This window comes from Lissotriton helveticus, chromosome 4_1, assembly GCF_964261635.1.
Source record: "Lissotriton helveticus chromosome 4_1, aLisHel1.1, whole genome shotgun sequence".
Taxonomy (NCBI): Eukaryota; Metazoa; Chordata; class Amphibia; order Caudata; family Salamandridae; genus Lissotriton; species Lissotriton helveticus.
Window position 1 is genome coordinate 399,873,790 of NC_136063.1, and position 17,452 is coordinate 399,891,241.

The 17,452-nt window shown below is 41.9% G+C and overlaps 1 protein-coding gene across 2 annotated transcripts in view; it reads right to left on the reverse strand.

The window, feature by feature from the left end:
- ATP6V1C1 (ATPase H+ transporting V1 subunit C1) overlaps positions 1–17,452 on the reverse strand; it is a 388,190-nt gene that overhangs the window by 286,989 nt on the left and 83,749 nt on the right. For both annotated transcript variants that reach the window (XM_078686908.1, XM_078686909.1), the window contains exon 3: positions 13,039–13,106. In XM_078686908.1, the coding sequence (XP_078543034.1) occupies positions 13,039–13,106 (68 nt within the window). The remainder of the gene's footprint in view (positions 1–13,038; positions 13,107–17,452) is intronic.

Below are 17,452 nucleotides of genomic sequence, written 5' to 3' on the forward strand. Positions count from 1 at the left end.
CATGGGTTAGTGACTAAACAGTCTGAATGTGTGCATCAGTATGTCTGTTGTGATGTAAACTGCTGCATGTGTTGATCATTAGCTATACGAGAGGCTATATGTGTTATTGATTGGTTGCCCAAGTATTTGTATGGGAGATTGAGTTTGTGTGGGGGTGGCTGGGAGGTGTGTGACTCTGTGCATAGATGTGTCAGCAGTTGATTCACTAGGTGTATGAGTTCAAGAGTGCATGTGGAAACAGCTACATGGGCAGTTGACTGTGTGCATGAGTGTATTGATGAGTGAATGGATATCTCAATGCTACATGTCATAGTAAGTACATATGTAAAACACAGTACATGTGAGAGTTGGCATATATAATTAACTGTGCATGAGAGCCACTGAATGTGTGAGTGGCTGTATGGATCATTGTGAACTTGTATCAGGGATTGTGTAAGAGAGTAAATATGTGTTAGTATATGCTTGAATAAGTAAGGTGTGTATAACTGTATAGTTAAGGAAATGGAGGTGAGATTGTTTCTTTGCATGACTGACTAGGTGTGTGAGTAACTCCATGGATGAGTGACAGTGTGTGAGTGTCTGTATACACTGAGTGTATCTAAGGTTATATTAGAGTCTGAAGAGGTTTATCGTATTAGCACAAGAATGATGTCAAATGAGATGTCATCAGTGATGTCATCAGTGATGTCACTGACCATGTCATGAATGATGTAATATGTGACATGATCAGCAGTGGATTGCGGGTGCGCGATATATAGTTAGTGCAACTAACTATATATGGAATTTCAATGGTTTTGTGTGAGTAAAATAAGGTTTTTTAAATGCTAATTCCTAACTATATATGGTCTATAACCTATGGTTTTTTCAGTGAATATATATATATATATATATATATATATATATATATATATTCCATCACAAAAGGTAAGCCCCGGTGAAAGGAAACCTCAGGCAGTTTCAATATCTCCATTTATTGAGAATCTGCTTGCCAGCAAAGAACATCGTGACAGCATTGCTTCAGAATTTTCAGTCTGACAAACGCGTTTCGGGAACTCCAGTTCCCTTCCTCAATGGCTGTGAAGCTGCATCAAAGTTCGAAATGCTGCCTCGCACATTTTGTATTCAGCGGCCCCGCCCTGTTGGGTGTGGCACTAACAGCCTTCTGGGACATGTAGTGCGAGGAATTAAAAACTACAGTGAGTGCCTCAAATCTTTGCAGCAAAATAACTTCTTTTATTGTCCAAGTGGGTTGAAGTGTTGGCACTTTGAAATTTGCCCTGCTTTATAGTAGGTTCTCGGAGCACTGCCTCTCTTGCGCGCTGGCACGTTCTTAATGTCAGCACAGGCCCGCTCTTCAACACTTCAATCCACTTGGACAATAAAAGAATATATATATATCATATATCATATATATATATATATATATATATATTTTTTTTTTTTTCACTGAAAAAACCATAGGTTTCAGGCCTTATATAGTTAGGAATTAGCATTTAAAAAACCTTTAAAATTCACTCAAAAAACTAAGTTTTAGGGGTGTTATAGTTAGCTGGACATTTCACTCATACAAAACCATTGAAATTGCTCCTATATAGTTAGTTGTACTAACTATATTTCGCGCACCCGCAATCCACTGCTGATGATGTCACATATTACATCATTCATGACATGGTCAGTGACATCACTGATGACATCTCAAATGACATAACTGATTACATCACTGATGACATCATCCACGTGACAATCACATACACCTTTTCATACACTAGTAAAATCTTTCATCACTCTTTGTAAAATAAAGAGTATCATATTTGAATCCATTGTTACAGCAATACAAGTATCTAAAAACCCACTCAGTGATTTTAGATGTATACACACATCTAATCACTTACCTGTAGATTCACTCATACATGCTGTCAATGAACAATAGAACACTATCAAAAATACTTATACACCTAAAATCGACATTACACACCAGCACACATCCTATTCACATATGAAGTCATCCTACTTACTTATGCAAACAATGGATCATACTTACATATTTACTTAGCTACACACTTATACAAACACAACTTCATCTATTCATTTAGATAGTAAGTCATACTTAGTGAATTATAAAATCATTATTACAAGTATAAAGTTATCCATACAGTCACTCACACAATCATTGAGTCTTATGTATACTTATTTATATACAACAACTGACACATACACTGCCTTTTATTTTTCTAGTTTATTGGACATGTACCATTGAGGTTTTTTTAATGCTAATTCCTAACTATATAAGGCCTGAAACCTATGGTTTTTTCAGTGAATTTCAAAGGTTTATTAAATGCTAATTCCTAACTATATAAGGCCTGAAACCTATGTTTTTTTCAGTGAATTTCAAAGGTTTTTTTAATGCTAATTCCTAACTATATAAGACCTGAAAGCCCACCAGGAATCTCCAGTATGCGCCAGGGGACTGCATTGCAGAGAGGTGTAATGAAGCCACGCCCCTTTTTACACCTCTGTGCAACGCAGCCCCTGTGCATGTTTGAAGAGGGGGAACTAATTCCCCTTGCATACTGGGGGCCCCTGGGGGCCAACTAGCCCACCTGGGACATCCAGTATGCGCCAGGGGGCTGCATTGCACAGAGGTGTAATGAGGCTATGCCCCTTTTTACACCTCTCTGGAACGCAGCCCCCTGCCGCGTTTGCAGAGGGGGGGGGGGGACTAATTCCCCTTGCATACTGGGGGTCCGTGGTCATATCTGCCCAAACGCCGATATTCCAAACGATTGAAAATGACTTTTCTTGAGAAACATTTGGATTTGAATTATCATGTCCTATTCTTTAGAAGTTTTGAAAGACTGACTTTGAGGATGCTATAAATTACTCAAGTCTGCCCGAATTGTGTGGGTAAAATTAATACATAGTCACTTTGAATAAGAATGTACTTATGTCTCGTCTAACATTTGGAAGAAATATCTAGTTATATGACAACAGGATACCGACATAACTTGAAGGAAATAAGAACGCCCTGAAGAAGTTCTGTTGTACAGAACGAAACATGTCGGCTGGCTGTGGTACATAAACTTAAGGAAAATAAAAGCATTTGAATATACACCAAGATTCAGCGCTTCAATAAGGACTCTAAGTGATATGATTTGATTGGACTTATTGTGCAAGTGGTGCTGTGCCAAACTTTGGAATATTTTCCACTATTCTCTACTACTCACCCTCTACTACTCACTACTCACCCTCTACTATACTCACCCTCTACTACTCACCCTCTACTATACTCACCCTCTACTACTCACTACTCACCCTCTACTACTCACTACTCACCCTCTACTACTCACTACTCACCCTCTACTACTCACTACTCACCCTCTACTACTCACTACTCACCCTCTACTACTCACTACTCACCCTCTACTACTCACTACTCACCCTCTACTACTCACTACTCACCCTCTACTATACTCACTACTCACCCTCTACTATACTCACCCTCTACTATACTCACCCTCTACTACTCACTACTCACCCTCTACTATACTCACCCTCTACTATACTCACCCTCTACTACTCACTACTCACCCTCTACTCCCCACTCTCTCTTCTACTCCCCACTCTCTCTTCTACTCCTCACCCTCTCTTCTACTCCTCACCCTCTCTTCTACTCCTCACCCTCTCTTCTACTCCTCACCCTCTCTTCTACTCCTCACCCTCTCTTCTACTCCTCACCCTCTCTTCTACTCCTCACCCTCTCTTCTACTCCTCACCCTCTCTTCTACTCCTCACCCTCTCTTCTACTCCTCACCCTCTACTCCTCACCCTCTACTCCTCACCCTCTACTCCTCACCCTCTACTCCTCACCCTCTACTCCTCACCCTCTACTCCTCATCCTCTACTCCTCACCCTCTACTCCTCACCCTCTACTCCTCACCCTCTACCCCTCTACCCCTCTACTCCTCTCTATCACTCACTCTCTACTAATCTCTATCACTCACTCTCTACTAATCTCTATCACTCACGCTCTACTACTCTCTATCACTCACTCTATTCACTCTGCTACTCTACTGTTCTCTACTACTCACTCTCTACTCTCTACTACTCACTCTCTACTCTCTACTACTCACTCTCTACTCTCTATTACTCTCTACTCTCTATTACTCTCTATTACTCACTCTTACTCACTCGCTATTCTCTATTGCTCACTCTCTACTAGTCTCGACACCTCTACCTCGACACCTCTACCTCGACACCTCTACCTCGACACCTCTACCCGCACACATATATATGTATATATATATATATGTGTATATATATATATATATATATATATATATACATACATACATACATACATACATACATAATCTGCATATCTATATAAATACAAATATAAATGCATGCATACATATACATATATGCATACATATGCATGTTATTTACATGAAAGTTTTAAAAACACTAATAAAAGCAAAGCTAAAAGCCATCTCATTACAAACAGAATGGCTTTAACTTAAACGAGGGCGAGTTCTATTGCATTTTCAATGCTTGTTTACTTTGGTTCCATCAAGAAGGCATTCAGATGTGTCACACATTTGCCATAAATTCTGAATGTTAGCACTCTAGTTGATCATTAGATCACTGTAGTAAAGCTACTGCTCACCAGGGAAGTCTGCTGCTGGTATTCAAAGTGCATGTTTCAGTCTGCATGTCAGAATTTTTTTAATGAAATAGAAGAGGATTTGAGAAGTCACTCAAAATGTGCCCCAATTTTTCTTTTTGAAGCACTAATCATACTTTCTATGGCAAAATGAGCCCCCTCATTTTGTTCCTTTTTAAATTAAATGTTTTCAGACTTACCACTTCATTCCAATCAAGATGCCTTCTGGTGTGCCATACTTGTGTCATAAATAAGACTGTTAGCGCTCTAGTTGTTCTTTAGAACACTCTGGGACATTCTGTCATTGGGCTACATCTGGGTGATATTTGGGCTACATTTGGGCTCTTGTCTCTGGTGGCCATCTTGGGAGACTGCATGTCAGAAGGGAAGTCTGCTGCTGGTATTCAAAGTGCATGTTTCAGTCTGCATGTCAGAATTTTTTTAATGAAATTGAAGAGGATTTGAGAAGTCACTCAAAATGTGCCCTAATTTTTCTTTCTGCAGCACTAATCATACTTTCTATGGCAAAATATACCCCCTCATTTTGTTCCTTTTTAAATTAAATGTTTTAAGAGTTACCACTTTATTCCAATCAAGATGGCTTCAGGTGTGCCGTACCTTTGTAATAAGTAGGACTGTTCGCGCTCTAGTTGTTCTTTAGAACACTCTAGGAGGCTGCAGTAGAACACAAAGGAATCAACTGACAGTCTCTGCCCTTGTTGGATGTACATGTTTTACTGAGAATGTCAGACTTCATTCTCACATGACTGAGAAAGATAATGTGAATTTACAGAAAATATGCTTTCAGTTTAGCTTATAGATCCCCTTCCAAACCACTGTGGGAAAAGCATGAGATAATAGTTTTCTTTCAAACATGATTCATGATATCCCAGCAGAAGGCTTTTTCACATGGTAAAATCACCTTAGAACACACCACAATTCCTAAAATGAGTATGGTACCATCAACAAATGATGTATAATGTAACTAAAGTCCTAAAACCCTCTATTAACTACAATGTTTTCTAATGAGGTGCTATCATGTATATTGGTCCCAAGATGGCTGCCAACACTTCTTGGATGAAGTACTGACAGCCAATCAGATTTCACGATGAGATGTGTGGTTAGGCTCCGCCCAGATATATATGTGTTTTTGAAGTTAATTTTCATAAAAACCACTGGAGCAATTTTCACCAAATATAGCAAAAGCACTTCTGCGTACCAGTCCCTACAATTTTGCCAAGTTTGGTGTAATTCCGTTCAGCGGTTCGGGCTGTAGACTTGTCAGAACGTCCTATGGAAATTAACATGGGGAAAACACGTTTTGGGACCCCCCCCTTTTTTCTCAGCCCCCACTTCACGAATCCCCCTGAAACTTTCAGGGAAGGAGCGCAGCGGAGCTGACCATAATTTTGGAAAATTACACGCAAATTCCTCAACCGGCGCCAAAGTTATTCCCAATAGAATGTTGCGGATTTCCTATGGTAGCCAATCCTAACTATATATACACCTACTGGCTATCGCCAGTAGGTAATTATATATATATATATATATATATACATACATACATACATACATACATACATACATACACACATATTGTAAATTTAACAACTAACAAATAATTTGGATATTTACATTTAAGAACTGCATTTTAAGTTTTGGAAGCAATGAACAAAATATTTCTATGTAGATGCATAACACACTCTAGTTGTTAGTTTGATAGACTTTTTTCAGTATCTATACTTTCTGCAGGAACTTGGAAACAGCCAAATTCTAGGATCTTGGGTGCAAAATCACAAGAGTGAGGGCCTGATTTACATCTTGGTGGATGGCCACTGGGTTGGCCAGGGCATCAAAGAAAATTAATCCATTGCCCTAGTGAAAGGACCACCCATCAGATTTATAATGGACTGCCAGGCAGAAGGTCATTTATAAAAGCAATGCCAGGAACCACTGTGAAGGCAGCTGCGGTCATCAGCATGATACAGCCCAGTAGCACAGCGTATTTCATTTTTCTTTTCACAACGAAAATCGTGAAACAAGATTTCTGTTTTGAAAAGAAAAAATGTAATGCTCCCTCGCCTTGGCGGTCTTCTCCCGTGGTGGGGCAAGCATTATAATAATTTTACTATTCCTTACTGCCAGGTTTTACCTGCTAGTAAGATATTACTGCATGTCCGCCCATCCAAATTCAGTGAGCGGACATGTAGGCATTTCTCCCACGCCTTACTCCCCCGGGACATCTGAGGGAATTAAATCATGGCAGAGACAGAGTAGTCTCCGCTGTGATTAATCCTAAAAAGCACCCGCACTTAAATGCAGCGAGCAGACCACTACATTAGTGGGGAGGGAACTCCGTTACCATTGCGACAGAGTACCCTCTCCGTCAATACATAATTCAGGCCCTGAGTTGCCTGGGGTTTGGATGAAGTTATTGGCACTGATGTTCTGTAAGTAGATGGCCATAACTGCACTTCTCGTGAGAGTGAATCGACATTTCGAGAAACACCAAGAACTAGGTTTGCCAAGACCTGTTTGGAAATATCAGTATTAGTCTCCAGGACGGTTGCTGCATTTTCCTGATGACATATGGAATCACTGGTAGTGGAGAAAACACATATGCAAGTATCCCTGACAAGTTGACCCAAAAAGACTTTTCTATGGACGATGACTGAGGATACCAGAAGGTATGTTTTAGCATTTTTTTATGCTCCAAGCAGATCAAATGTTGGTGTGATCCACCACTGAAAGTAAAAGTTGAGACCCTAAATGTTGAATTCCAATCAGCAGAGTTGTTGTCCACCCCTAAGAGGTGTTAAGCTTATAGTTGTACTAGTCAAATTGACCACCAGCACTTCTTTGCATTAGATGTGACAATTGCATGTAACACAAGGTTGTCATGTTGTCTGCGTCAACGAGTACTACATTGTTGCGTATTCACCACTGAAATGCTTGAAGAGCTAGTCAGGCTGCCATTAGCTTAAACACATTAATGTGGAGAAGCTACTCTTCTGGTGTCCATCTGCACTTGATTATAACGTTGCTTATGTGTGTTCCTCAACCCATAGGATGTGTCAATATGGATGATCATTGTGGCTGTGGGTTGAGTAACAAGCTGCCCAGTAAAAAGTTCTTTGGATTCAACAACCTGATTCTGTGGTGAACACTGGGCGCCACCAACACTAGATCTTCTCACTCTTCGGTAGCCTGAGACCCCCTTCTTGTAAGGCACTCCTGAAGCGGACACGTGTAACCTGGCGTTAAATACCAAGGCAATACATGATTTAATTATCCCCAGTAGTTTTGCTACTTTCCTCACTATCTGGTAACGGTCTAGTAAAGGGGAGCAGTCTCTGGAATGCCTTCACTTTTGTTGCTGAAGTATGCCTTGCCCATTACTACACTCAGGTTGACTGCTAAGAATGCTCGAGTTTGTTGCGGCAGAGATCAAATTTACTGATGTTTCTTATAAAACTGTAAAGAAGAGGTCTGCACACCTTTAGATTTCCATACTCTTTATTTGTATAAGCTGACCTTCAACGCCTCCCTTCAGTTTCTCCACCTCCCAGCTCCTTCCCACATTCCCTCTGGATGTCATCAGCCTCAAAACATTCGATATTCTTTTAATATTCCACCTTTGTTATCACCACAAAAACCCAATTTGTGAAGGAGGTGGATGGTTTCTGCATGCTTGCTAGGCTAATTGCATGCTACTCCAGTCTAGTAGCCAGTCATCTAAATACGGAAACTAATGCGAATGTGTTGTAAATGCCCTGCCACAACAGCTGGAGACACTGTGAATAATCTTGGAGCAGTTGTGCCCCTTAAAGGGAGAACTCAGAATTTATGATTAGGCTCACTTACCACCAGAGGTAAAGGTTGTATGCAGGGTGAATAGGTATTCAGCAGTTTGACTCTTTGAGGATGAGGATCACCGTGAAATCTCCTACTGCGATGTGAAGTGACACATGGCCATTTTGAAGTGGGTCATCGCGATGTAGAGGTTGAGTGCGCTAAGGTCCAATATTGGCCACAGCATGTTGTTTCTCATGGGTATAAGAAATATAGGAAATAGATTTCTTGTCACTTTTGGCTCTAAGGAACAAGTTTGATTGGCCCTTTAGTAGCAGAGCCTGAACTTTCTACACCTAGTTTGTGATGCTTCTTGATGATGCTCGTTGACTCTGTGGGATGCTGACGGGGTGGGGGGTGGTTAGAAGACGTGTACAACTCTGAGCAATAACCGTGGGCTATGGAGGAAAGTACCCTCTAGTCAGCAGTTATACTCTGCCACTGAAGGACATATCCAGAATCGTCCCAATAGATGGTATGGGGAAGTGATACAAGGTCACTGCTTGGAGGCAGAGGTGCCTATACCTTGCGCCTCTCTCTCTTTACCATAACCCATTGGCTCGAAAAACTCTGTGTAGATATTGCTATTTGACACTGATGCTCCTTTGGCTGCAGCACATGCCGGATGTGAAAAACATCCCCATAATTCACTTTTTACGCATCTATAATTAAATGTTATGTAGGGCCCCCAAAATGATCTGCCCTTGCTTTCAACTGCTAAATGGAGCAAAGGAGTAATGGAGAGCCATACATGACATGGCCTCTCTTCTGTGCCAAAAATGTTAAGTAATAAACAAAGAATACCTGGCCTCCTGCCACACACATTCACCACTATCTGTGACCACTCCTCCAGAAGAGGGACACCCTAGTTTCCAGGACTGCTCCGAGAGCCCAGCCAGAGCAGCCTGGATTAATTTATGATGAAGCAACAGTGGGTAACCGCTTTTGTTAACAACTGTTGCTATGTCAAAGCAGTGATTTACTTGATCTGTATCCAGTTCTTTACACTAGAGTCTCTCTACGAGAGCCATACCTAATATTACTTTCACATTCTTTGTCTTTAACCAGGGTCAGAGTGCCTAAAGATCACTGGATGTGCATGATCAATTCTATTTGTTTGTGTGGTCTTTTGAGCGTCACTACCCACAAGGATGTCTGCTAGGCCGATTTGAATAGTATCGCGCGAGTCTATGAATCAGGCATTTATGCTAATGAACTTAGGATACCAAGCAGAACAGATAACAGAAGAGGATCCCTTGTAAGGGTCATCTCAGCAGTGTGGATGTGCTTTTCTTCATGGTTTAATAGCAAAACATCCCACTCATGAAAATAGGATAGCCAGGCAACATGTCTCTGTGGTCCAGGTATGGATATGGATTCAGTCATTCAGCATGGTCCATGTATGTGAAACCCACTGATAGCACTAATTTATTCTATCCCTGGTAGGTGGAAATCTGATCCAGGGCTGCTGGGATTAGTACCAGTGGCCTGCAGAATAGACACATTAACCCACTGAGCCACGTTCCCAACATTCATCAGATCTATATCTCTTCGCTTAACTTCTATCGCTCGACGGATAGATGAAAGACTGGAGGACCATATAAGTGTCCATCCGTTGGAGGGCTTTTGTGGGATTTCATTTCCTTTTCTCTCCATGACCATTGCCACCAGTGGCAAGAAATCTCGCAAAAGTGGGGTCACAACCACAACGATTTTTTGCTGTGGCAATATTGTAAAAAAATAACTTTAGAAAAACTACTGTTACTAGTTGGATTCTCTATGCCCTAAACCGAAAAATGAAAGTTAACTTAGAAGGTTATTAAATGTTCTATAAAAAAAATAATGTGCAACTTTTTTGTTAGCCATCACTGGGCTGACTCAGTCTTTCATTCTTCGAGTGATCAAGAAAATTAACTATGTCCATGAGGGTAACAGTGACACACTTAGGTTTAGCTTTCAAGACCTCTTGTATATACTTAATAAACTTTACTATTTACTTCTTTGTGGGCTTACTGCTTTTCATTGGTTTGTTTCAGTATCCTTTAAAAATCCTTGCTTGCTAGTGTCAATCTTTCCTATTTGTCCCTCCTTTTCAATCCACGGAGGAATGCCCCAGTACTTGTACCCTTCCACTTGTCTCCTCATAGCATCTGCTTAGGGACTACATTTGCCTTTCTCTAAGAGCATGTGACCAGATCGATGTTTCCCTGCTCGTGTTACTGTTAGCCTGTTCTCTGTCTTCCATTTATGTAAACAGAGCAGTAATTCTTGTTACCGCCTCACATTTGCTGTGCATTCAAAGACAGAGATCAAATTCCAGACGTGAGGCAATATGTTTTCTCTGATTTTAAAATGAGAGGATTTCCCAATCCCCGAAGCCCCTCTAGCTTTGCTGCTTGCCCTGGTTTCCTGCTGGTTTTTATCTGACTCCTATGAATGGCAGTGCGTGCCACTTTAACAATCCTTGTGCTCCCCTGTGCCTTTAACTCTGCCCCATTTAATTTCATTATCATCCGTAGCCGGAAAAGACCAGCTGTTATGCTCTAATCGGAGATTCTGCGATGGGGGTGCACCCTGATGTACTGTGAGCCCTTTACATGAGCAGATAAGTTACTTACCTTCGGTAATGCCATATCTGGTAGAAACATAATCTAGCTGCAGATTCCTTACCTTAGAATTTCCCAGGCGTCAGACTGGATGCACAACATTTTCCTTTGAGCAATATCCTTGAGCGCCGGTAGGTGGTGTCGGTCAGGTCCGGGTGACGTCGTCATCATCATCTCCGCTGTTGTATCGTTTGCGCCGCCTACTCAGGTGCATCATTTTTTGGGTATGGGACATTGAAGTAATTTGTACAGAATCACACAATGTTAAGCCACCTTAACACAGACACATTTGACCGCTGTCTTGACTGCACAGCAAATGTGACAAGATAAGAACAAGATTTAAAGGCCTGTTTATAGAAATTTGGTACTGGTGGAAGAATACAGTAAATACGGTTCTGGCAAGAGACAGGATAAACTCAAGTTGTGCAGCCTAAAATGAAGAAAGCTAGCAAATGTGAGTTACAAACCACAAAGCCAATTGTAACCTCTTCCCTCGACCCTTGAGACCGAACTATTTTGTCTGATGCCCGATGGAGCTACCTGGTTTAGCTATAGGGAGATGGGCCGTGGATTCCCTCCTTGGTCGTCATCTACCCAGTCGGTCTTTAGACAGAGTTCCTTTCGTCTCTATTGTGGTCTCTTCCCTTATCCTCACTCTCACCTCCCCTATCCCCCACTTCTTTTCTGTCTCCTTTCTCTCCTCTCCTAATGTATTGCTGATTGTTTGATGTAATGTGTAATTGTTGATCTTTTTCTGTTATATTGTTGAACCACATTGTTGCACTTCCTTTTGTCCCTCCTGTCGTGTCCTCCCACATCCTCCCTCTATTTATGTCTCTCCTTCTCCCCTTTCTCAATGTATTGAGACGGAACTATTTTGACTGATGCCCGATGGAGCTACCTGCTTTAGCTATAGGGGAGATGGGCTGTGGATTCCCTCCTTGGTCATCACCTACCCAGTTGGTCTTTAGACAGACTTCTTTTCGTCTCTCCTTATTGTCTCTTCCCTTATCCTCCCTTTCTCACCTCTCCTGCCCCCTCCACTACTTTTCTCTCACCTTTCTCTCCTCTCCTAATTGTATTGCCCATTTGTTTTGGATTTATGGTGTAATTGTTGAACTTTTTCTGTTACACTTTTGATTCTCATGTAAAGCGCTCTGATACCTCCGGGTCTAGACAGTGTTATATAAAACTCTTTAAATAAATAAATAAATAAGCAATGGTGGAATACATTCAAAGGGAAGCTTTCCGAATGTGCCCAAGATATCGTTAGCAAACCAGACAGGTGCACTGGTAGGCTTCAACCCAACAAGAAAGCATGCCATGTGTCTACATAGCAGTGAAAAGAAGACTGCTTCTTTAATAATCTGGGACAGCAGCCCTCTCTCATCATGCCTAGTAGGGTGACAGTGAGGCAGGCAGTTTTGGAACAAAAGGAAGATAGCTATGGAACGTTAGTTTTCAAAATATGTGAATTGAAAGCGGGGAGGTTGGTGCAGCTTTTATGTATTTAGAGGGAAATACCCATGGAGAAAAACTAGGATCATAAGCAATTAACAGTGCCTTTTTCACCATGGGATTACCTATGACATTCAGAAAGGTAGACCGGAGAAGCAATCTTATCCAGCCTTAGAAGCAGGGATCATAACAAGAGAATACAAGTTCAGACAAATTACGAAAAACCTGACCAGCTACAGTATCTGTCCTGTTTTCAGATTTCAGACAATAATGTTCACCAAAAGCATGGACAAACCTACAATTAGTAGTCTGACAAATGTCAGGAATAGGGGCATTTCTCATCAAAGAGCAGTGGCTGTATTGACCCTTAAAAACACTAATACCCATACAATACAATAATACCTCATTATATAATACGGTTGTATTGTTTTCTGAAGAATATAAATGGAAATAACTCACCCTTCAACAAAAGAATCCAACTTAGCCAACTCGTCTGACAACCCCACCAAAACATCAAGGGTGCCAACCTAAAATGAGGATGAAAGAGCAAGTGAAGCTTTAATGGCAAGCGTCATTAGAAAACTTTGCACACATAAGGCACCAAAACACTGATCTGCAGCAAAACAATGGATAATGTGAAACCAGGGTGTCAAATGAGCAAATGATGGGAAGACCAATAGTTTCACAATTTCTTGACTTGAAAAGGACTAGCTTGGATTGATTTAGTGAAGGTATAACTTACTTCTACAGTGCACGCTCAGCATTACTGGCATGGACAGCAGCATGACTGTTGAAATCTGTATCTTTATTGATAAAAAGTTATGGAAGTTCTTGAGCTATGTCTAATTTAAGGACATGTTTGCATAACCTGAACTATGTATAGCTATCCCGAGATCAAGCCACTCATTGACTTCATTGGCCAATGCTTCTCCATCCACTTTCACAGCCAAGTGACATTGCTGTTAACAGATAAGGCTTTATTTATTTTCCCTTAACCCCCAGGCATCGTTAGTTGACCGGCATGCTCCACCACCCAAAGGTTTCAATGAAGGCAGAGCAGCTATAGAGTACTGCGCCAGATGAGGCAGCCCCTCCCCAATTGCAGGTTCGGGGTATGAAGGTAAGCGTTCTAGTGGCACAGTTTATGCCTCCCTGTGTAATTGTAGCACTATGTCCTAGGCCCTTTTAGTCTCTCACCAAGTTTAAAGTAACAGCGCACAGCTGAGTTCGGACCTCCTGCGGCAGTGGGATCTCACCAGCAGCAGGCAGCATCCAAGAGGCACGTGGCAGTCTAGAAGTAGTACAGTGATGCATTTGGCCTTCCCGCAGTAGTGGGATCTTCTCACAAATAGGAAGGAGCCTCCAGTTGGCATACAACAGATCTCTATGAGCTGCGCAGCGCTTCGCTCTAAGGGAGTTATGGCAGGAGTAGAGGCATCTGTCTTGGTCCTCTTACAAGTGGCTGCAGCAGATTATGGCTTGCTTTGGCACTGAGGTGGGTACTTGACTAAGTTTGCGGCCCACGCTGGTGATCCTGTGAGTACTTGGCACTTTCTTCTTGGGCATGTTGGCCACACACTGTTAGATGACTGTTCATCAGGGCAGCGGAAGCCATGCTCTATCTTTGGCACACAGTGCCTTGAGGCGAGAACCAGGATTCTTCACAAAGCATCTCCCAGGATTAACTCTCAGAACACTTAGTCTTCAAGACTGGTCCTGAATCAACAGTACACTTAGCAGTGCCAGGAGCACACAGCGTACTTACAGGTCACACACCACATGGGCATACCACTCCAGGGGCCTGGCGGCTCAGATGTACTGCGATTCCTTTGGTGCGCCTGCTTAGAGAGGCTCGGTTGGATGAACCCTTCACTAGGATCAATTACAGCAGCCCTCCCATGGTCTGCTCCTCCTGCAGCGTTGGCGCTTCCTTCTCTCACTCATAGACAAGATATCTTGGCACCCAGGAGAGTCCGTAATCACTCCTCCAGATCGGACTCTGGAGGATGTTTCATCACCTGTGGGAAGTTGGCTGTGCAATAGGCCCGAGTACTCTGCGAGAACCCCCTCCTTGGAGTACCTCCTCCTCTGTAGAAGAGACCACAACAATGAACAACAATGGGTCTTGAGCTCCCACCCATCTAAATTCCAGTTTTGCTGAAGGGACTGTGCATTCAAAGCTTGCATTCTTGCACGCAGTTTGGCCTGGTTCCCCTTTCCTGTCTCCTTGACAGGCCACCTTATAGGCACGGCCTTCATCTGCAAGGATGCTCTGTCCAGCACAACAGTCTACAGTTGGAATGTCCACCACAGGAATATAAATAGATGAGGGCAGGCTGCACCCAGGTATTTACAAGCCCCACCTCGCAAAGATCAGGAAGAGAGCCAAGAATCGGTGCCCCTTCAGAGGACTACTTCTCCTAACAATAGATACTGCAGGCCTACCCTGTAGTCCCTGCCATCTACCTAGTGTCAGTTGCAATCAGTCATTTACAACCCCATATATCAGGAAAAGCCCTGACACTTATAATAAAAATTTTAAAAATAAAAGCCCGTCTCCTCTTTCTTCTTCATAGCACCTGGTGCTCCCTGCTCCAATCTCGGAGAAGCCAGCTATACAAATATGACGTCTCGTGAAAGCGACCTCTCCATCTTGTGCTATGGTCCAGGTTAAGGGCTTCTAAAAAGGAACCTGCAAACTTGTAACACCTATGCGTGGCATACTACTAACTCTGGAGCGCGCACACACACAGGCGCATACAACCCATAGGAGGTTGGGTTCCAGATTCATCATTAGCAGCTGAACTTTTTACATGAATGAGTTAGTTGATGTGCAGTCATTTCTCACAGGTAAAAAAAGGGCTGCTGCTATAATTCATTAATGTTGTAAGCGGCCACCACCACGCCTGAAACCGCAACAATGACGGTAGTTTCTTGTTAATGTAAGGGGGCACTTGGTGCTCCCTCCCGCTTCAGGACTAGATCCAGAACCTATGTCATCAGATCAGGCCAAGGGTCAATGCACACACACAGGATTAGTGTGCGACATGATAAAAAAAAAAAAATCACCTGAATCAGTTATGCAGTTCAAGCAGGCAGGAGGGATCACAATTGTACATCAAGCAGGGGAGATTCCAGCACAAACTAGGAATTTATCTTAAGACTCTATAACTGACACTCTTCATCACTGAAGCCAAGTGGTGTGGCGCTAACCATACATGAAGCCATACTCAAGAACTATGTTTCCACGAGAATTCTCCCCACTAAGAAGTGTGGAGGAGGTTTAGCCATTGCACATAGAACATCTTTACCTACAAAAATTCAACGTAGATTATACTACTTCCTAATAAGAGTCTCTTCTCATCCATCCTTTCGGTTCCCATTTCTTTTAGTCTACAGATCTCCAAAATGCCATCCACTGATGACCTATTCCTAGAATTTATCGCCAAGACCTTCTGAAAGCATCCTAACCTCTGCAAAATTTCTTGACAAGTGGACTGATCATGGTTAAGTTAGTTTCTTCTCTTCCAACTAAGTCTACTTCCACAAACCCTAAAACCATTTTTAGAGCACATAAAGTTGATCTTCCCACCTGCAACGCTCAACTACTCTCTCTTTCCCTAAAAATCCAACTGCATGCTTGCAATCGTAACAACATCACTTCAGTGATGACACTTTAAACTCCCCATCTAATTGAAAGCTGGCTGGATGACCCCATAGTTAAAATCTTACCATCAAACAAAGGATCTTTGGAAGGGCAATGGAAAAGCCAACGGTCATGCAAGGTGCTGCATTGTGACAGAATTCTTAGACACGGTTGGAAAAGTGAAGAGTGGCAAATCTTTGAAGTTACTTTCGTAAATAAGGAACCTTGCAAGTTAATGCCAAATTTCAGAATCAGAAATGTTCATCCAACCAAATCATCCACTATAGATTTATGTGCCTCGCCAGCATACCACACAAGCACCAAGCCAAAAATCTGGAAAAATATCTTCTACCAAAAAACCAACCATATGTTGCCTAATAGTTTCCCTAACCTTACAAAAGCCTGCATCACATCAGAATCACCAGCAGACTTATTATGTCTAGCACATATATTCAAGGACACCTTCATAAAAGCTCAGCAACCATCTACCACTCAGACTCTGATCCAATGGTCATTTCTTACATTTGTCCAATCTGTAATGTATTTATTTTATTTATAGCGGTTATAAAGTGCAAACAAGATCCGGGAGTATTGGAGTGCTATACAGTACAAATATTGCAAAAACAGAAGTTCAAATAGATAATAAACAAAAAGCTAAGGACAAGCCAGGTAATCACCTATGTGATTATAGAGCAACAAGGTCTTTATAATGGGATTAGATGAGATATTCAGCAGATACTATGACAAGATAGGAATCACCAATGAGATTACACAGGACATTTTACAAAACACAAGAGAGGGGGATTCCATGTCATATTCAGTCCAGTAGCAAAAGCTGAGATGAAAACCACACTTCTGCAGATATCCAAATAGGATTCCAAGTAATTCAGAGCGTGAAATTCACATGAATCAAAACCAGGAATGAGGTCAAGACTATGGCTGACTATTAGTGTAGCAGCAGCTTTGCTGCTAAACCTCTACTTTGCATTCGCCCTAAGCCATCATCCACCAATGTTCTGAAGGCTAAATGCTATAGCAATGAAAGGCACAGTCCTTCACTAGATTGTAAACTTTCTTTCCGTATCAGTCAAGTTTTCATTTTTCGTAGGCGTGGCATTTCAAGGCCTTATGTGTGACACTTCGAATGATACTTTATCCATATGAGAAGAAAAACAGAAATAACCATGTTCTGTGCAACGTAAAGGTTTAGAAATAGCTTTAAGACAG